Here is a 26,748-nt window from a genome sequence, read left to right on the forward strand (position 1 = left end):
CGGATCTGTTGGATTTACAACCTCTATGTTTACAACACGTGAATTCATCCACTTCTCCCGAAATACTTAAAAGTAAGTGGCTGGTGAACTGGGAATAGAATAGAGTAAACATTGAAGTTAAGTTACTTACACAATGTGTATCTGATATGAATAAAACGTGTCGAATTATAATGGAAAGGATTATTATTACCTCTTCCATAGACATCAGTGTGTATTTTACAAACTCTAAATGTATTTTTTTTTTTTTAGTACTTATGTGAATTTATATGTTTGAAACCTAAAATAAACAGTATGTGGTTGAAAACACTGAAAAGTTGTGATATATGACAGTTCTGAGCGCGCCTGTCTCTGGCTAAATTCAACATTTGAATTTATCAGTTGATCATGTGATGCACTTGATCGTACGCTCCAGGGACCAGCCTAGACTGATTACACCTGTGTGATTGTACGTGCAAAAGGCTTAAAAACAATACATTTTCTGACACAAAATTTTGAAATGTAGGCTTAAATCAAACACATTTTAATTCAGATTCTATATTTATATATAAACTATATATATATATATATATAAATATATATATATAAACAACGGAAAACAAAAACAACTGCCTGACCCCGAGAGGGGTGGGGAAAGGGGGAGTGGGGAGGGGGGCGGCCGTATTGTATCGATATCGAAATATCTGGCATTAAAATCGAGATATGAAATTTTGTCCATATCGTTCAGCCCTACTGCAAGAGAGACAGACAGAACCACTATGAGACAGACAGACATGATAAACACTGCGAGAGAGAGAGACTGTTATGTTACTATTACTGTGATGTTCATTTAATTGTTATTATTGTTATTATATTATTATGTTTTATCTTTTTGTACACTAAGCTTTCACAATATTGTATCATTTATTTACAGTCATGCCAATAAAGCAATTTTGAATTGAATTCAATTGACAGACAGACAGAGACACTACGACATAGACAGACATGATAAACACATTGATGGACTGACAGAAAGACATACACAATAAACACAATGCGAGATAGACAGAAAGACATGATAAACACAGAGGCAGACAGACATGGTAAACAATGTGAGAAATACAGATATAACAAACACATTGTGTGACAGATAGACAAATATGATAAACAGATATGATTAACACTGTGAGACAGAAGACAGACAGATACTGTAGATAGAGAGACATAATAAACACAGACAGACAGAGAGACATGATAAACACAGAGACATACAGACATGGTAAACAATGTGAGAAAGACATATGACAAACACATTGTAAGACAGACAGACAGATTTGATTAACACACTGACAGATGGAGAGATATGATCAATGTTACAAGACAGAGAGACAGACAGATATGATTAACACTATGAGACGTCAGACATACAGAAAGACAGCCAGCCGGATGGATGGATGGATGGATGGATGGATGGATGGATGGGTGGGTGGATGGATGGATAGATAGATAGATAGATAGATAGATAGATAGATAGATAGATAGATAGATAGATAGATAGATAGATAGATAGATAGATAGATAGATAGATAGATAGATAGAATCTAATGTCAAACTGTTTGCGATTCTTCTCATCACAGTCTAATCATAATCAGTCTTACAGTAGGGGGTCCTTAGTGCAGCATGATATTATAATAGGGTGTGTCATTTTCCGTATGACAGTAGAGACAGCAGTGAGACAGTCATGTTTTGAGGTGTTTCATTGAGGGTTGTGGTTGGCCGTGTTAATGCAGGGGGTGCATGCTGAATAATGGGGTGTTATGGGGAGCAGGTGGCAGAGGGCCGGACTCAGGCATTAACCCAACAGATGGACAAACAGCGCTCGCTCACTGCTACATGTGGACAGCAGGAGGACAAGCAGCTAATGGAGAAAACGCACACACACACACACACATAAACACACAGAGATAGAAAAGAAGAAGGATCAATGCACTGCTACTCGCTGCATTCTGTCTGAATCAGCTCATGAATATTCATGCATTGACTTTATAGAGTTGAGGGGGGTTTGGGGGGAAGGGCGTCCCACCTGTGACAGCACAGTAAAGAAAAGAGAAGGGAGTGATGGAGCGTGACTGTATGAGACAGAAGAAGCAGAGGATGAGGATGAAAGGAAAAACACAAAAATCAAGGTGGGATAAAATGTAACTGAGGACATAAGCATACAATAAATTAATAAATAAACTTAAAGTGCAGAAAGCCCTTCCCATATCTTTTGTTGATAATGTCCAAGGCCACGAGTCCAATTACACAAATCTCTTGTGAGCAAAGATCAAAACTAAAAAGTTTCAAATAAATACATGAATCAAAAAACATTAAATACAGCTACAAAGACTAGGACAAGGTTTGTGCTGAACACATTAGGCTTTGTGGGATGAATTATTGGCTGCTAAGAGCATGTAGCCATTGAAATTCAAGAGACACCGCGAGACCAAACACTCAAACTATAAGAACAAGCCTGTTGAGATTTTTCAAAGCAAGACATGTAAGAAATATATATATTAACTACTGTTTAAAAGTTTGGGGTCAGTAAGATTTTTTTAAGTTTTTGAAAGAAGTCTTGTATGTTCACCAAGGATGCATTTATTTGATTAAAAATACAGTAAAAACAGAAATATTGTGATATTACTGCAATTTAAAAATACTCTTTTCTATTTGAATATATTTTAAAATGCAATTCCTGTGATGCACAGCTGAATTTTCAGCATCATTACACCAGTCTACAGTGTCACATGATCCTTCAAAAATTCTTTTAACATCTTATTATCTACTTATTTCTTATTATCAGTGTTGAAAACAGTTGTGCTGCTTTATATTTTTTTGTGGAAACCATAATTTTTTTCATGATTCTCTGTAACATTGCAAATGTCTTTATGATCACTTTTGATCAATTTAATGCATCCTTGCTGAATTAAGTATTTTGTATTGAATTCTGTATTGTGAACAATTTTGATACGGTGATGTCCAATGTAAAATGGGGGTTCTGAAGCAAAACAGGTATAAAAAACATCTTCTTTGCATGTATGCAGAACACACCTACACATCCCAACAGTGATTATCATTTTACCAACCTCTTTTGTTGGACCTGGAACAACATTCCCGTCAAACAAAACATCATCCTAACCCTATTCCCAACCACAACTACTAGTTTTTCTTAAAATTAGAGGGAAATTAAATATTGTTCAAACTCCAAACTTAGCCCTAACTTAACCCTAAACCTAACCCTGAAACTGCATTGGTTAGTTCTAGGAAAATCGAGTACGTTGATCCAGGAACACATTCTGCTTGATAAAAATCATGGTCATCCAAACACAATATTTCCTATGTATGAATTCTGTATGAGTTTGGATTTTTTTTTTTTTTTGGACAAATATTTCCTTCCTGAGCCATTTTGTCTAATGGAGCTGCGACAATAGTGGAAAAGGTTAATTCTGAAAGAACAACAGCTCATTACACATGTACCAGATTTACTTGCAGATTTTAAGATGTTCTTGTCCAATTTCTCTCCACCTCCTGAAAGTGGATAAGAGCTTTTCATTGTGGGAACAAGAAATCTGAGTCCAGGAAACAGACCAAGCAGGAATCACAAACAAGCACACACAGAGAGAGGAGAATGTGTAAATTATACAGCGAGCTTGTTTCTCACTGCTAACACACTAGGGGCTGAGTGTTTGAGTCCATGACCTGCCAGCACATGTAGACAGAAGTGTATCATGGGATGGGTTGGGGATAACACTACTACTACAGCTTCTGTTTTAAAAAAAGGCTTTAATCTGATTTAATTTCCTCTACAAAGATGTACCATCTTCTTATGCATTCAATGCAAATGTAAGAGTAAGACACTTGGTAACCAAAGACACAAAGCTATAGGTACAAGCACTTCTAAATAAAGTTTCAGATAGTCTGTAAAAACATCATAAATAGTCCCATTTAGCAGTAAAACAGGGTCATTAAAATGCCTCATACTCCTAAACGCTGACGGCTGACCAATGTGTAACTTTAGATGGGAATCTCTCTTACCTTTGATAGACCTCCAACCTCCAGGTAGAAGCAGATGATAAAGACGTTCCAAGCCACCCACAGCGCTGTCCACACAGTATACTGTTAAAAAGATGGACAATTCATTACTCCAACAATTCGTTCCAACATTCAAACACAGGCTACATTCTAAAGGTGCAGTCACATTTGCTGTTGCTGGATGAATCTTCACAGGCGAAATCCAGTCATTTCAAAAGGAATCTGCGCATTTGGCAATTTTGTGTGAGGGTGAAAACATCCCAAAGCAGATTTCGCTCATGTTAAAGTTGGCCACATGACCCGAAAGCAGCTTTGTTTAAAAGTGACTTCTGCATGAGCTGTGCTTTAAACATCTTTACACTATTGACAATGAACAATGCATCTTTCAATCATGTCATTACAAACCTCTATGACTTACTTTTTTTCTTTTTTTGGTCCATGCAATGAAAGAGGTCTAAAACAACTTTTGGACTCCATTGACTTTCATAGTATAGACAAAGCATTTTTCAAAATCTCTTCTTGTGCTCCACAGAGGAGTAAATGTTGACAGAATTTTCATTTCACATTTCTTCAGTAAAACCATTTAGTACCATAGTATGTATCAACGTACTGTGGTATTACCACCTGATACCATCACTGTACCACTGAACTACCACACTGGAGCACTTTTATGCAAGACATAGCTGGCAACCACCATCTAAGACAAGTTTGAACTCAACCAGTAACATCAGAGCTGTTGTATATGGGTAACAGAAGTCGAGCAGATGCTTGAAAACATCCGCAGTGAGCATGTTTGGATTTAGAGCTCAGTCCTGAGAAAAGCACACTCTTATCTTTTATCTCCAGATTTGTATCTTTCCTTGTTCTGATTTGATCTTCTTTTTATAGCAGAACGTCTCATTTGAACGCCATGCCTTTTGTCTTCCTGGCCATTTGTACTGTTGTTTACCACACACAAACACAATCAATTATGCTTTTTACAAGCTTATAAATTCCACTGAAATGCTAATCTGAATTAGCGCTCCAAACTGAGCCTGCTGGTATATAAAATCCCGGAAACAGAAAAAGGTACGTGCATTCATTTTTGTCATTATCATGAAGCGGATAGTGCTCACGGGGAGTTTAAAGAGAATACAGAAGTTTACACCGCACAAGAGTAAAAGTGGATCTCAGGTTTCCTGTCAGTACCGCACAGAAGACCAGGTTGAGATGACTTTATAGAGCGATTTCCTACAAACTGCAAAAGAGTTTTTCAAAACACCTTCCACTGGGATTTCCTCCACTGCTATACAAAGATCAGAAGAGTACTTTGTCTGAGGATTTTTCTATTTTGGATAGTTTAACTGAGTTTCACACAAAGTTTAAACTGGTGCAATGTTGTGAAAGTTTATGTAAGGCAAACTCCATCCACAGGAATTACACTTGTAACACATTACCGAAGATTCATCCACCCACTGAGGAAAAGCAGTCCCACCTCAAAGGACAACTTTACAGATCACATAATAAATGTTTCAACTACATAATTTATGTAAGAGCTTTAACAACAATACGAGCTTCGCATTTATGCACATAAGCACTTTGTTTCATTCACGCCATTGACTTCCATTGTACATTACATAACTATTACATTTTTTTTCTATAAATTGAGGGACAAGAAGTTGTATTTCACACGGAATATCACACAATATCCATTTATGACTCGTGAAAAAATGCAAACGGGTCAGCAAGACTGAGGCTTTAATATGTCTCATTATCTCTCAGAAAATGAATGTCTTGAAGGGAAATGATGCACCTCAGACAGAATGATTCACATGTCAGATCACTATTATATGGTGACTGGTGTAATATGAACCCATTGTGAAGCAGAATGAGTCTTTACAACACATGACATGGACACAAGCCTGAGCAATACTCCTCACCATTCCCAGGAGTCTCAGCACCGCAAGTCTTGTTTCCAGGCTCGTCTATCGGTCTTTTCTCACGCCTTTGTTCTATTCTTGGCTTCTCAGATTTTTGTTTCTTTGATTAACTTGATATTTCTACTCACAATGTGAGAATTTGGTGTTTGAAATTAATTAGCATCACATTTTGGTGTAATCATATGTGTTAATCTAATGTATAATGAGCAACAGGATTTTGCTGTGTTCCATTCAATGGCTTCAGAGTTTCATACACATTAGAGGTAAATTTATTTACATTTTTTGTGAGGAAAAATGTCTTAAAGACTTCATTATGTAGCTTGTAATCCATGTTTGTTATATTTTTGGGGCTATGCTTGTATCTCAGACTGTAGAGTCTGGTGCTAGCAACACCAATGTCATGGGTTTGATTCCCAGATAAAGCAACAACTGATTAAATGTCTACATTGAATGCAAGGATAAAAAGTCCCTGCCAAATGCATACATTTAAGTTTAATTTATAAGCACATGTACTTCTAAAAGTTTGCTAAATACATATTTAGCAGATATTCCCAATTTAATATTTATAATTTTTTATATTTTGGCAAAATGCATAGCAAATAATGAAAATAATAATTGGAATGGAATACTAACTTAGTTTTGATTTAGAGCATAATGAGCAATATACAATTTATCTTTTAATAGTTTAATAGTGGGAAAAACTATGCATTTTGCAATGATGAAAGTTTCAAACAATAGCATTTTGCATTGATATTGCATGACTTCATGTTTCTTGCAGTGTCTCTCTTAGAATAATAATAAAAAAATAACAATATTTAACCCTATTTTGTATAAAAATTACTTCTGTCAGTCTGATTAAATAAGAAATTAAAATAGACATTTTACTGTGGCTGATGTTACTTCTAGCTCATTTGTCATGCACACATTCTTCTACACAATTTACACATTTTGGCAAATTTAGTAGTCTCGTTTTTCAAAGCATGCAGAAAATTTGCATAGTGCACAGTATGCTGTTTTTAGATATGAATTATAAATTATAATGTAGCAATAATAAGAATAGAATGTTATACTATTTCCAACATAGCCATGGATTCACTCAGCCATGATGTAAACTGAAACTATTGGTTATAAAAAAAATAAATAAAAAAAATTCAGTATGAATATTAAAACTCCAAAAATATCTTGCTTCCCGTCTCATCAACTGAACTAAAGGCTTGATAATCCTGCTGAAGTTGAAGTGAAGCTGCATCATGTATTGACCCAAGGGAGCTGGACTCTAATCATTTAATTCATTGTAATTAGTTGCAGATTTAGGGGATTAAAATGCCATACAATGTGTCAAAGTATAAGGCTAGTCCAGTGTCTGCAGTGCTGCGAGTCCATTATCAGCTAAGGGCTGCGTTCAATTCTGCTTCAGAGGCCTGCTGTCTTTGATCAACCGTAAGCAGATTTGCACGTGTCGCAAATACTGGGTGCGTATAGGCATTTCTAAAACTGTCTGTCATAAAGGAACAGATCCAAATTGACAGTGTTATTAAATGGATTTTTAACTAGCAAAACCTGTCAAGAACATGTCCAGAATGAAAAATAACATAAAATAATGACTTTTGTTGATGTTGTTTTGCATTTTGTGATTATTTTATGACGATTCCTATCATCTCAACTATTTTTTTTTTTCATTATTGTAATGCACTTAATTCATGCTTATTTATTTTATTCCCATTATAGGATTTATTGTAATGTATGGAACCCTGTTTCTGCCACAGAACTGAAAAAGTAAAAAGGTGGTAATTGCGACATCTCACAAATCTGACTTTTTTTCTCACAATTCTGTTTTTTTTTCACCACAGAATAAAACAAGGAAAATGCAACTTTTAATCTCACAATTCAGACTTTTTTCCTTTCAGGTGTGAGTTTATATCTTACAGTGGGTTTACATCTCACAGTTATAAACTCATAATCTTACAATTCTTCTTTTGTTCAGAATTGCGAGAAAAAAGTCTGAATTGAGAGATATAACCAAACAATTGTAAGAAAAAGTCAAAACTGAAAACAAATCCAAAAGTAAAATATCCAAACTTTTTTTAATTTTAATTTTGGTGATTAAAATGTGACCTCAAAATTTTTTGTGGGATTTACAAGGTCATCATATTAAAGATAAATTAAAAGCAGCACTTACCACCACAATATAGCGAGGTCTGTATTGAATGGTGCCAAAAAGGCCCAGGATAACAACCAGGATGTGGAAGAAGTTTGCAAGGATAGGAGCCCACTGGTAGCCCAAGAAATCAAACACCTGCCTCTCTAATGCCACCATCTGAGAGAGAGAAAGAGTTGAGAGGACATATATTTAGATGAATGATTCAAATGAGGAATGATTTGCAATAAAAGTTTAAAGCATGCTGTGACAACTAATTTGCATGATAATTTCTCCTTTTAGACTTTGATGATTTTGATAGGACTATCAAAGGATTTTTGACACAAGAGACTTCTTTATGTGTCAAACTCTTAAACTATACTTTTTGCAGGAACTAGAACAACAGACCATCTCAGTAATGATTCTGTTAAATCCAGACGATCTGTGAGATAATGATATTGTAGAAACATTTGGAGCTGTGCAAACGCGACATCAAACACCTTTCAAAACTTCAACAGAACATAATCCTTATTGCCACACATGTGGAGCCAGTGGAAAATGCCTGATCTATTGAATAAATGGCATATGTTCAATTATATCTGTATCTTACAGGCTTTTTAAACTAGACTTGTTGTGGTGCCAGAGTTATTTAGCAACAGACCACCAATCATACACTTTCTATACACTTTAGATGCCATGTTGAATTTAATGTTGATGAAAATGAGGCTATATAAAGATCCTAGATCTTAATTTTCATAACTCAAACTTTCAAAACTGTTTCATGGAGATTTTGGCAACTATTTCTTTTTCTGAAAGAATTGGTATGCTTGTAAACAACCACACTATCCATTCAAAACACTGTACTTCAATCCAATTGAGAGCGATGATTTTTTTAACCGGGTATGCTGGATCCTTAAATATGTGCATTGTCACATGGTTAGTGCAAATTGTCACATGACCAGAGCAGTTTATTTCGTGTTTGCACCATGAGAAGCTCCAAAACAAAAGGCTAGTAAAGTACTGTATGTTAACATAAAGATATGACAAAGATTTTTGGTACATGTTATCTTTAAGGTGTCTAGCATTAATATATGAATTCACAATAATTCTTTAAGGTGTCCTGTGTGAAGATACAGCAAGCTGTCTAATAAGCAATCATGATGTGCCAGGTTTATGAAATATGTGAAAATGTTAATGAGTTTTGAGACCTACAGCTAACAGTAAGATTTAAATTTCAGTCTGTTCCTCAAACAAAACTGTTGTCTGATATCATAAGACTCGGAATACACAGTGCACAAGTTGTATGGACTATTTTCTGATCATTTTTGACACTTTTGGTCACTGTCTACTTTTATTGTATGGAAAAAAGCAGCGTGAACATTCTTCAGAATATCTCATTCTGTGTTCTACACACCATTAAAGGTCTTATAAAAATAAGATTTCCTTATTGGCAACAATGGTTCCAACTAAAGGTTCTTTATAGTGGAAAATGTCTTAAAAATAATTTAAGAAATGCGCTTTAGGGAACCAAATATGGTTCTTCTATATGGGCATCACTGCTAAAAAAAAACCTTTTGGAACCTTTATTTGTAAGAGTGTAGAGAAGAAAGTCAGTCACACAGATTTTGAACAACATTAGAGTGAGCAAACAGTGACAGAATACTCATTTTTATGAATTACCAATGTAGGAAACCACACGTAATGTTTGTTACCAACACAAAGACAATAAGTAAGACTGCAAAAAAAAATATTCTTCAGCCAAAGTGGCACAGAATTATCAAAACAGACACTGTGTCCTGAGACACCATCCAAAGTAAGTAATTTAAGAAATAAATCTGAAAGCTTGGATTCTGCACTTAGAAACTAGTCCCCTTCTATTTACATCCTACCTGTCCTGCTGACATTTCAGAGCTAAATGCCAGGAAACACAGCATCCCACCTGAAAAAGACCAGTGCCCTATATGAGCACGAGTGCCAGGGGATTATGGGACTTTGGGCACATCACAGACCTGGCAGACACAATTAAGCATCTGCCATGATGGCTTGATCAGAGCCGAACATCTTGGTCAATGTGTGGAGCAGACAGAAGGAGCAGATCACACACACACAGAGAGAGAGAGAGAGAGAGAGAGAGAGAGAGAGAGAGGTGTGTGGTGGGGGTGGGTTCTGACAAAAAAGAAAAGGAGTGGGTGATGGATGAAGAGAGAATGACTACAGATGAGAGTGGAAGAAAGGATACAATAAAGAAGATAAAGTGGTGAGGAAACAGACGGGTGGGACGTCACTGAAAACAAGCGACAAATGACAGAGAGAGGGAGAGAGAGAATAAAGAAGAGGAGTTGTGAGACTGGCCCTGATTTGCTTCATTGATTTATTAGAAGGATTTGTCTTGTTCCATTATAAGCTTAGGTTCAGTCACACAGTATGGCTATTTCTCCAGTCACCTCATATTTCCATCATCACAGCATTAACAAGCTGCTTGTGGGTGAGCTCCACGTTTTAGCACACACTTAATGAATTTGGGGGAAAAAACCCTGAACAGTCTAACAGTGTAATTTTAAGCCTTTTAAGTTCACAAAGTTACAAAAGACCCAACACAACTGGACCGCTGACAGCCTTATTTGCTTCAGCCAAAAATAAAAATTAAGATATAAAGCAAGTTGTTACATTTTGCAGAACAAGACCAGGAGCAATTAAAAACCCTATCTTCCCAATCCAATTTTCATTTCATGTTGACTAGGTTCCACTACTGCATATTTAGCACAGATTTCTAGTGACCAGACTCTCACTCGCCAGTGAGAAACTTGAAATACTGACCACAATCCAAACGTAACATTCACAAGCTAATGGCATCCAAGTTTCCCGCCAGAGAAAGAGAAATCAAATCAACTTATAACGACACACAGGAGGATAACACAACCAGACAACTGATAGCTTTAGTAACCATTTGAGAAACCATAATTGTGAAGGACTGTTATTGGTGAGTGCTGGAATTAGGCTAATCAGGACTTTGGCAGGTGGTGTGATTGTGCTTGGGGAGTTTTGGAACAGCTTTAGTGCTGGAGTGTGATTTCTGTCCAGGCGGTTGAGAAGAGTGTTGGGTTGGGTTTTGGGGTCATCCCGGAGTCTGAACAGATTAATAGCAGAAAATGTGGTCAGGTCAGCTGGGGCTGAGGGTACAGATCTCAAACTAATTGAGACGTCAGACTGGAGAGCTTCAGGCAGGGGTTTTGACTTCACTGCATTACAAAATCCAGAAATGAAGCTCTTAATGCAGCTGATGGTGAGTCCATAGGCTTAAACAGCTTTGTATTGTTACAATGTTGGTAGTATATGTAAATAAATAATGTGTACTCTTTCTCAGTCTACCCATATATTTGTCAGAAAAAAGTCCGCTGACGTCAGTTGGACTTTTGGACTGTTTTGCTAAAACTACAGATCAAACTTCTGCATTTTTGATTCCGCCCACGGACAGTCAGATAAACGGAGGGCCAAAATCAGAAGTGCATAACTGTTGTTGAAGTTTTGGGAAAAGGGTAGCCACAGCCCTTCTCTGTAGGAACACATTTTACATTGTTCTCACTGTACTGACTTTAATAGCTAAACAGAAATCTCTAGAAAGTGTGAAAGCAATATAGGAGCGGAGAGATAGCATGTTTAATGTTTCGCACATGCAGCAAACACCTAATGATGAAGGAGAACACACTTTCTCTCCCACTCCATGACTTGTGGGACTCATTAGCACAAGCAGGAATGGCGGAATGCTTTTAGAGGCTGAAAGATGAAGCAGAGGTTCCTGGCAAAGTATTCCGATCTCCATCATATCAGATTCGCTCCCGCTCCTTAAACCAGCCATTTCCCCTAGATTAGCTTCTGCTAGCCTGCAAATCAACTTGTGTAATGCACCTTTTTTGTCCCTGATCGATTATCATGAGGCCATGCTCCACCGCGGTAATCATCTGTTTAAATTGGAGCTAATCCCATAAAGTGTGTGTAATCCTTCAAATCATCCAGAGATGATGTTATGGGTGTCACCGGGGGCGAAGTTGGGAATAAAGTTCAATAAGAGAAGGAAAGAAGTTTTCCATTTCTCTAAAGCCTAAGTAACAATCAAAAGCGCGTTTGTTCACCGCTAATAAATCCGCACAGCTGCTTAGTAAACACTGAGGAGAAATCTTTTTATATAACCTTTTTTATAAAGGCTTACTTTGTGACACAGTATGCAATATGCAACAAACATTTGAACTGTGGTATGCTACATACAGTGGGTACAGAAAATAATCACTCCCTTTAAAATAATTACAATTTGTTGCTTTGCAGCCTGGAATTAAGACGGACACAGTTTTTGTTTTATCCAGCTGTATTTACTCAGTCCTACTTATAATATCCAAGTGAAACCTATAACACCAACATGTCAGAAAAAAAAAAAAAAAATTAAATAAATAAAAAAAATTAAAAAAATCACTGAGTTGGAAAAAGGATCACCCCCTTCTAAAAATGACTTGTAAACTCAATCAGGTGTAGCTGATAACATTCTCAATGGCACACAAAACTATTTTAACTGTGATCTGCTGTGCTCATTTTGCTCAGCATGAAAAGAGCTTTTCTGGAGCATTTCAGTCCTTGGTAGTGCAACTGAAGCAAACATTCAACTCTGGGTGGCAAGGAACTGTCAAAAGATCTCCGGGATAAAGTTGTGGACAGGCACAAGTCAGGAGATGGATACAAAAAGAAAAATTCAAAGGTTTTATCACTGCCTAGAAGTACAGTGAAGTCTATTATTAAGAAGTGGAAGGTATTTGGTAAAACACAGAGCCTCCCTGGATCAGGACATCACTCCAAACTGGATAAAAGAGCCAGAGAAAACTGGTTAGAGAGACGACAGAGAGGCCTACAGCAACTCTGAAGCAGTTGCAGGAATTTATGACAAAGATGGTCATTGTGTGCATGTGACAACAATATCACAAATTCTCCACAAATGTGGCTTGTATGGAAAAAGCCACTCCTCAAGAAAGGCCACACACAGTCACGACTGAGCTTTGCCAAAATGCACCTTGAAGATTTTGAGGCAGATGAGACTAAAGTGTAATTATTTGGCCTTAACACCAAACGATACATCTGGCAGCAATCCAATCCAGTTCACCATCCAAATAACAGCATTCCTGCAGTGGTAATATCCTGTTATGAGGCTGTTTCTCTGCAGCAGGCACTGGAGCTCTTGTCAGGATAGAAGGAAAATGGATGGGGCAAATTACTGTCAAATCCATGAGGAAAATCTGCTGCCCTCAATCTAAATGTGTGTCAAAACAACTTTTTGACATTATGATCTAACAATCACATATTGCTTTCAAATCATTTGAAGCAGCCGAAATGGATGTCAAACAGATTTCATTGTGAAAATAGCAAGAGAAGTATACTTGTATACTAGCCCTAATCAAAGCTATACAAGCACACACACCACCCTCTGTGTTTCTGAATGATAGTGAGGGTGTGATTTCTGGCATGTGACCCATGACGCCATCCATCTCTCCATCCTTCCTGACCCACATCTGAGAGATCAGCCAAACCCTTAGGGAGGTCACCTCTTTTTCTGCCCCATTCTTTCTACTGATAAAGAGGGGGCTGTTTTCCATCTCTGATAACAATCCTGCTGTACAAACCTCACTCAGACCCAGATGAAAGCAGAACATCTGAACAATTCATAGTTTTTCCATGACCTACCATTTGGCAGTTTCCCCTAGCTGGAAATCTACTCCATGAAGTCATTTCTACCTCAGTCACAGCCTTAGACCGCACACAGTCCACCTGATGCATATAATGAATTTGCAACATCTGATTCCTTTTATTATGAGTTTCTTTCTTCTGCTGAACACACACACACAAATAGATATTTGAAGAATGTTGGTAACCAAACAGTTGCTGGTCCCCATTGACTTCTATAGTATGGAAAAAAAATAATTAAGTAAATGGGGACCAGAAACTGGTTACCAACATTCTTCTGTGTTCAGCAGATGAAAGAAACTCACAAAGATTTAAAACAACATAAAGATTAAATGATGACATAATTTTAATTTTTGGATTAACTACCCCTTTAACAACAGTAGAGATTAGCTTTGGTTTTTCATATCAAATGCAAAGAAAAATGACAAATTTAATTTTTATTTCAAAGTCTTAACACTGGAAAAAACTACTGTAATACATTTCCTTTGAAGCTCAATGCTACAATTGCATTTTTTTCAAGCCACAGCAAAACTGCAACAGCTGCCAGGATGTTTTTCATCAAGGTGAGTTATAATTAAATCCCTGTGGTGCTCATCATTGTAAAATCCATCATAATTCATCTTTATTTGCAGTAATTAACTGCTCCAATCACAGTCAGCTGTCCGGTTGAAAAGCCGTTAATTAGAACATCACAATGTGCAATTACAGCTTGTACAACATGTCAGCAGCTTTCAGCCAGTGAATTCAGTTCAGACCTGTGAACTCTAAGCTGAAGAACATTAATGACATACTGACAAACGTCTCTGCACTGAGGAGTTCTGCATACAAAAGACTAACACATACGATCAGCAACAAAAACATAGTGGGGGCTTGTTTATTGCTGTTAGTAAAGCCATCTTTCCATGATGTGCATTGCATATACAAACACGTTCTTTCCCTCTCAAGCCCAAACACATGGATGATTTACACTGTTTGGTGATCTCAGGGTCAGCAGGAAATCAATGAAGAACTGAACGAGCCGAAATGATAATGGATGTGCATCTGGAGGCCTGGAGATGTCCACAGGCTGTTTAGTTTCACATAACAAGACCTTTGACTATCAGCATAAGGTCTGGTCCACATTGCAGACAAGACCTGTCCATTTATACAGGAAGAGACAATCTGACATGCAAAGGTCCATTCATAGTTATCAAATGATAACTACACTGGCATCCACACCAAGGGACAATAATATTCTGTTTATTATAAGCACACTGCAGTTTTGTCATTTGCGGATTTAAAGGAGTCATATGATGCAATTTCAGTTTTTCCTTTCTCTTTGGAGTGTTACAAGCTCGTGGTGCATAAAGAAGATCTGTAAAGTTACAAAGACTAAAGTCTCAAATCCAAAGAGATATTCTTTATCAAAGTAGCCTGCAAAATGCGTCTGTGCCACAACGGCTGTTTCTATAAAGTTGGGCAGTTCAGACTTCACAAGCACAGTCTGGCGCTCCTGACTCACAGCCTGTAGGTACGTTTTTTATATTTAAATAATTTGCCAATGATGATTCAAACACGAGTTTTGAGCAGTAGAGTAGGCTTGTTGTTTCTCAGATCACAAATGCAGACATGGTTTTATGTTTATGCAGCGAGATACGCAACGAGAAAAAAGACAGTATAAGTCATTATAATCAGTAATTATGTCCCCACTGGATGCAACAGATGCCTCATTTGTAATGGAGTTTATTGGTTTTGTCTCGTCTAATGATGTCTAGATTGCGAACAAATCTTTCTATTTAACCGGATCATCTTAGTGGACCGGTTGAACCAGTTCACCAAATCTATCTGAATCATTTGAAACGGTTCGCATCTCCAGTACGCACTAATCCACAAATTACTTAAGTTATTTGGTTTATAAACGTGCCTTACACTCCCTCTGACACTAAATAATCCAATATCCCGAGTTATTCAGTTACTCCTAACAGTACATTGACTGAACTGCTAAAAGAGAACCGATGATGGGATGTGCACGAGCAGAGCAGCTGGACTGAGTCTCGTGCTGCTGGCCTGAGAGACGGCATCACAGTATGTAAAGCGGCGTAACATTTCGGTCACACGCTTGAGGCATTCGGCCAATCACAACAAACTGGATAGCTGCCCAATCAGAGCACACCTTGCTTTTTCAGACCGATGAGCTTTGTAAAAATCAACGCGTTTCAGAAGGCAGGGCATAGAGGAGAAACAATAATGTACATTATATGGAAAATAATGTGTTTTTTGACCCTTAAACCGCATAAACACATTTCATTACACCAAATACACCAAATAATGTTCTTTTTAGCAACGTCATATGACAAAAACAAAATTTAACAAAAAAATTGTAAGTAGCAGTCCAAACGCAAACTCATTAACTAAAGTTATAAAGTCCTCTGTCTAATGGAACACAATGAAATTAACTTGTAGAATGTTCTAGAATTAGCTGATCTTAAATAAGCACATTTAGAAAGCAGCAGAAATAATTTTTGAGCCTTTCAATACTTTTTTCAGCCGTTTAATACAGAGGGATAAATCTGCACGGATTTGAATATTCTTATTTATCATCATCACTTCACCTAACTGCACACCCCTCCTCCTCGTTTGACATATTAAAACCATATCCCTCACAATAGCTTGATTTATGCTGCATAATTTGGGGGGTTGCCATAGGAACCACTCCACTGGACAGCTCATTGAAGGTGCTTATATGGAGAGAAAGCACTCTGATCTCTGCATTCAGATTTATAATTGGTCCTTCAACAATGAAGGTGAGACAAGGAGGAGCGGAAAGTCAGCACACTCCACCCTCTGTCCTTCTCTAAGCCCCCGGCATATACGATAAATCACACTCTACAATCAATAATTCACACATGCTCCAGGAGGGGGAGGAGGTCAAAGAGACAATTAGAGGCAGACTCAGATAAAGAGAGGAGCATGTGGAGAGACAACAGTGATTAGGGAATCTCCTTTATACTTGAACATTAAGTGTTTATTTGTTTGTTTTTTCTTTTTTGGTATTTAGTATTCTAGCATAACCACTCAACAACTCTTGAAACAGGAAGTTTGGGCAGGGCATATCAAAGGGCACACCTTATTTAAAGTAGTCTGAGCAGCTACTACATTTGATGAGGAACAAACTTTGCTATATGAAGTCTTCATGTTCTGCAGGTCTCTGTGAAAATGAGCACCACAGTCTCATCTAATAAACATTCTCAAGCATACACGATTTTCATGTTTTTTTTTTCAGTGTCTGCTGTACCACTATATGAGGACATGAACTTCATCTCCAGAGCTGTTCTGGGAGTCTTTTCACCAGCATTTCACCATTTGATGAAAACACACAGAAACTCAAAGGTCTTCACTACAACTCGACAAAATAAAACATTTGGTTTTACTTTAAGAAATTGTGAAGTATTATTTTAATACAGTAGAAAGTAACTCAATGTAATAATAAATTGTATTATTATTAAAACATTATTTAAGGAATCACACAATATCACAATTTATAAACGGTAAACCTCAATTGTGAAACACTGGCAAAAAAATAAAAAAATAAAAATGAAAATTTGATTACATTTAAGATTAAATGTAAGTTATATGCATTCATTTGATTGATGCATTTTTGATATTAAACAAGCTTTTAATCATGAAACAAAATCCAGTAAAAATTATAGAAAATAAATCAGAATTTCTGAAAAGATAAATCATTATACCATTATTGTTAAAATTATTAATTCAAAGTTGTACGAATTCAATTGTTTAGACATAATAGTTAAAAAGTTGTTTGACTGATAAAACAAACTAAAAAGTAATCAAAAAATATTTTAAAAGAAAAACCCTGAATTTGGAGGAAAAAAAAAAACTGATTTCATAGGGCCCTTGTCACGCTACTGTGCCGGAAGGAACACGGAGTCGAGAATAATTGAGAGAGTCTTTATTAATCCAACACAGGGGTAAATCCAACATGGAACACAGGAGGAAGACACACGTACTTGACTTGCTAGACCCAACAAAACTGAACTGAAAGGACATGGGTTATAAAGGCAGGATAATAGGGGAAACACAGGTGTATGGAATGACTAAATTAACGGGGACATGGAACACATGGGGAAGAAACTAGACACACCTGGAGTCAAATTAACAAACCATGAGAGACAGAAACTGGGTCATAGGGGCAAAAACACACATAATGAGTCCAGGGGTGTGACATTACTCCCCCCTCCAGTAAGGTGTGACCTCGCACCGTAGAAACAACAGAAGGAGGTGTGGGTGGGAACTTGGGAGGAGGTTCCGGTGGAGGACGGACCCCCGGGAGGGGGCCAGCAGACAGAGACCACGGAGGAAGGAGCCAGGGAGGAGACAGGAGGGACCTGGAGCAGGAGGAGCCCAGCAGGACCCAGGCCACAGCCATAACGATGGCCCAAGGTGGAGCCAACGTTGGGAGGAGCCATGGAGGACGAATGGCTGCCGACTCCAGGGGGCCGACCAACGGTGGCTGAGCAGGTGGAGGAGGAGCCTGAGGCGGAGAAGGAGAGCCGAAGAGTCAGGGTGATTGGGAGGATCCGGAGGTCCTAGGCGGAACTGATGGCGCCGGTGACCGATGCGGAGATGTGGATCCAGGAGGCCGCGGTGGAGCCAGAGCGACAGAGGACTGAGGGGATGAAGGAGCCTGACGGAGCCAGAGGAACGGAGGGACGAGGCGAAGCCAGAGGAGTGGAGTCCCGAGGCGCAGGGTGGTCAATGCCAGACCAAGGCGGAGCCAGAGGGACGAGGGAGCCAGGCAGAGCTTGTGGATTGCCGGGCCATGGCGGAGAGGAGGGAGCTCGGAGCCATGGTGGAGCCAACGGGTCAACGAGCCGAGGCGGAGTACAGGCCACGGAGGCTGGAGGCGGAGGTGAGGGAGACTCCGACCATGGCGACACTGGAGGATGGCAGTCCGGTGGAGATCGCACCGCAATGATGGTGGGCTGAGGGCGAGCAGAGGGGCTGCCAGATGACAGCAGTGGAGGAGGCAGGAGCGGGTGGGAGGACAGGCATTTTGGAGGAGCCGCCACAGGAAGTCACAGTCTAGGAGCAGGCACTGGAGGACACAGTCTAGGAGCAGGCACTGGAGAACTGAAAGCCCCCTCAGGGCTGGATGAGGAAACCAAGGATGAAGGAGGGCTGGAAGGGACCAGCGGAGAGGACAGAGAGTAAAGATGGGGCAGTTCAACTTCCAGTTCCGATTCCCAGTCTATGAGATCCACCTCTTCATTTTGGGCCTTTTGGCGTGCCATATCCAGCTCACCCTCAGCCGCGGTGCAGGGGGCGGAGCTCCTCTCCGCGCTCACCCCGTCCGTGTCTTTCTCCCTCATGACAGGTGGTGTTGCCGGCTCACACACCTGGACTGACGTCACGATACTCATGATTGACAGATTACACAGTTTGCTGCTAAGGTTGTTAAGCTAACTGCTTGACTTTCCAACAGGGACAAATACATCTAGCACACATTGTATTGCGTGAAATTGTGAAATAGATGTAACTCTCCCCGTGTTCTCATTTTCTCCGTCTCCTTCACTTCTTTAGAGTATCAGAAGATCAGTCACCTTTCCCCACAGAGCTATTGATCAGCATCTGGGTGAATGACTGGCCTGCTGTTGCACTCAATGCAGGGGCTTCAGTTTTTCAGAGTGCGGTCAATATTCATACTCAAGGCATCAATCGACCCTATTCAGGAACATCTTGTTGTGGACTCAGCACACAGGTGGTCTAAATCAGTTGTCATGGCTGAGTAATGATCCAAAAAGACCAAATGCACCACTTAGCTAAGCCTGCTGGCTTAGCCACAATGCATTATTCACAAAGTTAACCTGATTCATCTATTCTAAATAGATGCTTTATATCGCTGATATCAGCATCTGTGCATGTGAATGGCCTTTCCGCTTGTACTTCGGTGTTTTATACTAGGTGTCAACAGGCCATAAGATTCACTCACACTTCCATTTAGCCCGTTCTTGTCCTGAGGATACTGTTTGTTGGCATTACAATCAATGTCAGTGTTCTCCAAGATGACACTCTTGTTTGTCAACTGGCCAATCTTCACAGTCAGAAACCTGACACAATCAGCTTGCCACAGTCTGATGGGATGTCAAGATTGAGAGAGAGAGAAAAACAGAGAACTTCTTCTCCAGCTTAAGGTGCTACACAAAACATTTAATCTGTAAGTCAACAGTGATGCTCACCATGGGATATCAGGATGTCTGTAAATGTAGATGGAGGCCAGAGGTCATGTTTGCTTGCTGGTGGGATGTGGATAAAGTAGTAATTTATATCCAGTGACACAGTGTTGACTGTGCGTGAATAAGCACAGATATGGAAATTCATATCTATTTTAGCATTATTGAGAATTTATGGGATATGAGCAAAACATCACATCTAACTCCTCCATTTCCATTTATTCATTTTGATGCAGATGTTTTTATCCAAAGCAACTTACAGTGCATTCCATTTCATATATTTAGTTATATATGAACTATGATATGATTCACAGTTTCAACTCAGTCCCTTACAAGCTTACATAGTAAGGATGCTGCATTAAGCCAAAAGTATTCTTTAGTTCTGACACAAACACTTAGCATGTGCGTACAGCCAAATGCATAGACTTTCCAAATACACTCCATTTGCAAAGGTGCTTGGCACATTAGAGAGTTTCATCTTTGTCTTGTGTCTGTGCCTTATCAGTCCAGAATTTATCACAATAAAACGTCTTTGTATTTGTTTAAACTAGAGTTGCATCTCCAGTAGTCTCTTGCTGTTTTTGAAAGTGAAACAATAACTTGCACCTGTGTTTCCACTTTGTAGACCAACTAATTAAAACCAATCAAATAAATTGGGCTGTGCACGCACAGTACGTGTGTACTATGCTAATGACGTACTTTACATCATTCACACTGTATGATAGACCACTAGAGCAGTGGTTCTCAATTCTAGTCCTCGCATACCACCGCTCTGCACATTTTGTTTGTATCTTTTATTGCTTCAGACGTTTGTTCTATTCGACTGTAAGTGCCCTGGTGTATAAAATAAGAGTGACTGCATAACAGTGGTACGTGAGGACTGGAATTGAGAACCACTGCCCTAGAGTATGTGTAAAGTATCCTTGGGTTTTAAAAGGCAGGTGCCTATAGGCAATCCACTAAGTTAGCTCTACTCAACAATAGATTGTTGAATGGAGCTAACTTTAATAACCCTGGTACTATGACGAAATTCTTTTGGTCTAGATCTGCTGCAATCCTTCTCTCTGCTGGATCCCTCATCAGGCATGTTCTCCATCAACCCGCACCAGGCCTTCCTGAGTTGCGAAGAAGCATTAGGTGGGAATGTGCTTGTGTGTGTGTGTGTTTCCGTCTTTTTCTGCCATCTCATTCTGATTCATTCCACTAATTACCCTTAATAACAGCCTGAGTGCATTAATGAAAAGTTGTTAATTCAGAGTACACAGACTGTATGAGTGAGAGCGGAAAGAGGGGATGGCGTCCCTTGTTTTATAAATATTCATCTGCTTGTCTGGCTGGGGGATGCACATTGGGTGTTGGGCTGAATCATATGCAAATCAGCTGATAAACAGTGCTGCACATCCCTGCCTTCATTCGTCTGGGAAACAGCGGCTGCCGTCAGGTCTTGTAAAACTGCTGGGCATATCTATCTCCCCTAGCTGTTGTGAAATAGCCAACTGGGGCAAATTAACCTTTACAGGAGGGCAAAAGGTTCCATCAACATAACCAGTGAACCCCTATAGCCCCGTAATGACACCTCGCAAGCAAATTAAACCACAAATTACCCCGTCCTAACATTTTCCTGCCCTCCCGTGAGGGTCTTTGACTTTGTGGAGTCAACTGGTGCATGTTTCTGTGGCTTTTTGTTTCCATAGGGAGCGCTGTTTGTTTAAATAATCGGTCTCTCAGTGGGGAGTTAAGAGTAAAAACACATGACATGTCAACTTTACTTCTTCTTACAGATGGACCAAGAGGAAAGGCATGCTGACTGGACCTGTATTAACCTGCATGTATGTACATTAAAAGTCCATTTCAGTTTGGGTTCAATAGGAGTTAAGCTCTTGTGACAGAATCAGTGACATGCTGTCGATTACCTCAGAAAATCATTTAATCTCATCTGTCAGTTTATAATTGCATTTACAGCAATGCACTTATATAGTAAGGCTATAAGGCAAGGCTCCTAACCAGAAAAAAAAGTTTAAATACACATTGCTTTAACAGTATAACTATAAGCAGATTTGATAACTAAGAAATTGTTCCATTTTGTAAATAATAAAAATTCTAGTACTGAATGACATTCTAATGGAACACCGTACTGTAATACTTATATAAACATGAAATACTAATACATATTTCCTGCACTATTTTCAAGGGAGTCGCAACACTCAACAAAGATGGTGAAAACCAGAGCAATTCTCTAACACATGACTCTTAAGGCCATGATACACCAAGCCAACAGTCGCTCATTGTCAAGCTGTCATTAGCTGTGTCCCAATTCAGAGGCTGCATTCTTCAAAGACTGCATCCGATGGCCGAATGAGTCACAAAGGAGCGTCGAAGACTGTCCCATTACAAAGGCTCCTTCAAACGAGGCCTTGAAATGCATCCTTTGAATCCTGGGCCATGCGGGAAACAAATAATGGATCCTTTACAGCCCATACAATCCCAAGATTCATTGTGATCTGGATATGACAGGATTTGTCTGAGAGTAAAATGCTAGATTACACTTTTAAATAAATTACTGGGTTTCAACGTATTCAAATATCTAACAAAACAAATGTTTACAAAACACTTTAAAGCAGTTTAAATGTTGACTTATATCTTACTAAGATATGAGATAGATTTTTTTTATTATGTACATAAGTGGACCAAGGTTGATCTGGAAGCATTCTTTTTTATTTTTCAGTTATCTCCATCCCTCGCCACAAGACTTAAACATTATTTGTGCTGATCTGTGCAAAGTTATACTCAGTCTTTCAACTCCTATCATGACCATGTAAGCCAGTAAAACCTATAACTTTTGCATGATAAATGCAAGTTAGTGTTGGGCAAAGTTACTTTTAAAAGTTATGCATTACAAAATTGCGTTATTCCATAAAAAGTAACTAATTGAGCTACTTAGTTCCTTTTTATGGAAAGTAATGAACTGCTTTACTTTTGTGTTACTTTTTGTCACCCAAGCTGGACTTGCTTATTTATCTTTAATCACAAAAACCCCAAAAGTTATGTTTTTGGCAATTGTAAAGGCCCTTTCACGTCAAAAGTGAAATGAATATGCCCCAGGCTGAAGGAAGTGACTCTGCCTCTTCACCTCACTCCCGATTTCTCTCAACAAGCGACAGAAGAGGGGTCAGTGAATAAATGCAAAACAAAGTGTTACTTTTTTGAAAAAGTAACTCAGATATTTTCATGTAAATTTAAAAGTAATGCATTACTTTTGAAAAAAAAAAGTAATCTGATTACATAATTCACATTACTTTTAATGCGTTACCCCAACACTGATGAATGCATATCAGAAAATAACTTGAATAGGGAAAAAAGTTAAAAAATAATTACTATGAAAAAACATACAGTAACCAGAAGTTATCTACCAAGAACAGTTGTGCCACCACTAATAATTAATTAATAATAATTTAGAAGAATATACTTTAAATGTAAGTTCATTCCTTTAAACAGTTTTTAGACAAATCAAGATTATAATGGCATCAATATAGGTTTTCGAATGGAGAACATTCCTTTAATCTGTATGTAAAGAGGTCACAGAGGTCATGTATGGTATCTATTCAACATTCAGGCCTGGATTTGACGTGTGTGTGCGTTTACAAGTCAGAAGTCAGAGAGTATCCTCCTCCTGACCTCATTACCGTATCTCTCCACAAGCTTCTCTGACATAAAGAGGTCAAAGCCACTGCCATTTATTACCCACAGTCCATCAGTCACTCTCTCTATTCAGGGTTTGTCAAACACACACCATTAAGTGTGTCTTTTTTCTCTAGTCAACAGTGTGTACAACACCGCAAGTACAACTCTCTTTCTCTGACTCATTAGTCCTCCTTTTCTGGCTCACTTCAAAGTGTCTCGCTATTTCTGTCCTAGTTTGTTTCGTCTCTTAAGGAAAGAGATACTTTAGAGGAAATGTATTGCATGAGGTAGAGTTTTGTGTATGTGTGTGCACTTTCAGGCATATTCTCCAACTCTAACATACTTCACACAAAAATTTAATTTACTCACACTCATGTCATTCCAAATCCACAACTTACTTTCCTCAATGTAAAAAAAAAAATGTTTGCACTGTTTTTTCCAAAGAAATAATGCAAAGGGAAAAAAACTGCATAACAGTCCACACAATAAATAAGATGATAAAATGCTTGGCCATTCTTCAAAATTCCTCTTTTTGTGTTCAGTGGAAGAAAGTGAGTCATACGGGTTTAGAACAAAAGTTTAATTCTTTGGTGAATAATTCCTTCAAGTCAAAGATAAAAATTCAAGCTGCTTGTTAACAAAAGAAAGAATTTTTAATCAAGAAAACCTCATTATTAGGCTTTGCCTGGATACAGATTAAATTCCTCCCAGGTTAACCGTGAATCCCTGCACGGCCCGATCATGTGAGAGAAGTGGTAATAAGAGATGGTTCATGGAGAAGAACGTCTCAGAATTACAATAAACTTGATAACTGTGCAATTCATTCCAAACGTACGGATTTCCAAGTCAGTCCATGCCTATGTGGAGAACGTCTGTATGAAAAAGCCAGATTAACTCACCACCAGGGAGACCTTAAACCAGCTGCTGACAGTTTCATGTGCTATTAAACAAACTCCTCGTCTATTACTGCTAGAACCGAGAAATGGAGGAGGAGGAACCAAACCAGATGTTCCTCAACAGCTACAAAGGGTAAAGTTCAAAATGGTTTCCATGTGTGTGTCTACCTGTGTTACTTATCCAGCACAAACAGGTGTACAGATCTCACGAATGACATCGCACCAATGAAATCATCTCCAGTGTGTGGAATTGAGAAATTGAGATGTGGCCATTGCACTCAAAAGTTTATTGTGAATGGTCAGGGTTTATGGTAAATGACTGAAAGTCTAGCAAACATCACCAAAGAGAAGAATGTTGTTTCACCAGAAGATTGAGCTTTCATTTTTATTCAAAATAACAAGGTCAAAAAAAAAAAAAATAATAAAAGATTTCTAAAAAAAAAAAAAAAAAATTATACATGGATAAAGCAGTCACAATAAGATTAATAATGCATTAACAAAATGTTTTAAAACTGACTTTAAAATTAGACACTATTTTCAGTAAAAATAACACACTAAAAACTAAAAAGTTAATCATTTTAAATGCCACACATGAATTCAGGCATCACATTATAAATGCACAGCATTATATATATATATATATATATATATATATATATATATATATATATATATATATATATATATATATATATATATATATATATATATATAAAATATAGAGATTTTTTTTAAAGTTTACAGTTAACAGTTTTATTAAATTACTATGTTTTTAAAGGTTAACTTTAAGCTAGATTTTTACATTGCCGTTACCTAAATATAAAATTTGACATTAACTAATTATACTAATATTGATTTATTAAAAAGGCTAAAACATTGTCCAATAACCAATATAGCACTGACGTATCCCTAATTTTGGTCTCCGGACAAAACTCATGTGCTTCCTTCAGTAAAAATCTATGACTTCATTATTTATTTACTATGAGTTTTATAGTGCGCCAGGCAAAATTCACCTCATCACTTGAAAGTAATCATCTCCTCAACAAGCCACAGTGAGGAATGGATTACGAGTCGAAGTTTATTACTTACCTTATATGAGCAAGAGTAATAGAGAAGTTTGTCTTCAAGCACCACTAATAAATAATAGCATCAATCCACCAGCCATCCAGTTAGCCTAAGAGAGTTCTGTGGCATCTTTCCACTGAGAACAGCAGTAACTGCAGACCCGTTGGGGATACTCTGTGACATCAAGATAATAAGATCTCATAGAAAGACAGAGAGCAGAACTACATCAAAGCGCAGGAATGTTTTCCCTGAGGTGTCTAATATGAAAGGAAGACGGCCCACGTCAAGCTCAGCAAGGGCCGAAGGTCTGACAGTAGCCGAGTGTGTGTGACGTGCAAACGTGTGAGCCGAGGTGTATTACACCTCTGTCTTTAGGGGGCAGCAGGTGTCAGCGTTTTTTAATGCCCCTGTCAGCGAGGATTGTGGGAAGAATGGACAGCATTACACAAGCACTGCCACAGGTACCAGAAATAAAAGACGTGGCTGCGGTGTCAACAGCAGTTAAATTTGAATAACGTGCAATCAGTCTCCAGCAGCTGTTTAGCGGTGTAGGCGAACAACGCCTGTTTACACTGCCGTGGGATCAGTTTAGCTGTTGAGACTGGGATTGTGGATGGGGGAGGCTGACTGAAACAATGCAAAAAGCAGCTGCAAGACTTTCCACGTGGAAATGAGGACACCAGCAACTCACTGCTGATTGATGATGGCAGAGTTTGCAGCCAATAAAACATTTCACTGACAAACAACGTCTACAAACACTTAAGCTAGGATAGAGTATCCAATGAACCAAAGCGAGCTCCAATAAAGACTAAGCAACAATTACAGTATAATAGCTTCTTGGAGAGACGAATATCTCTCTCTTTGACAGGAACATGGGTAGATCTAACTAATGACTAACCTCTGAAAGCTCCTGCCAACTCTATCTAGTGTAAACAGATCAATTTAGTGCTGAGGGGCATGCCGTGGGGTGTGTGGAGTCCTCGCTACACACTTTCACATACTAAACTATTGTTCAAAAGCATGTAAACACAGTATCCTCTGTGTCAACACAG

General features: G+C 38.4%; 1 protein-coding gene across 2 annotated transcripts in view; it reads right to left on the bottom strand.

Moving 5' to 3' along the window:
- Positions 1-26,748, bottom strand: part of LOC109072629 (sodium/potassium-transporting ATPase subunit beta-1-interacting protein 3) — a 61,932-nt gene that overhangs the window by 33,520 nt on the left and 1,664 nt on the right. For both annotated transcript variants that reach the window (XM_042712780.1, XM_042712781.1), the window contains exons 2-3: positions 8,146-8,283; positions 4,051-4,131 (exon numbers count right to left, since the gene is read on the bottom strand). In XM_042712780.1, coding sequence (XP_042568714.1) covers positions 4,051-4,131; positions 8,146-8,283 — 219 coding nt within the window. The remainder of the gene's footprint in view (positions 1-4,050; positions 4,132-8,145; positions 8,284-26,748) is intronic.

Source organism: Cyprinus carpio, chromosome A23, assembly GCF_018340385.1.
Source record: "Cyprinus carpio isolate SPL01 chromosome A23, ASM1834038v1, whole genome shotgun sequence".
Lineage (NCBI taxonomy): Eukaryota > Metazoa > Chordata > Actinopteri > Cypriniformes > Cyprinidae > Cyprinus > Cyprinus carpio.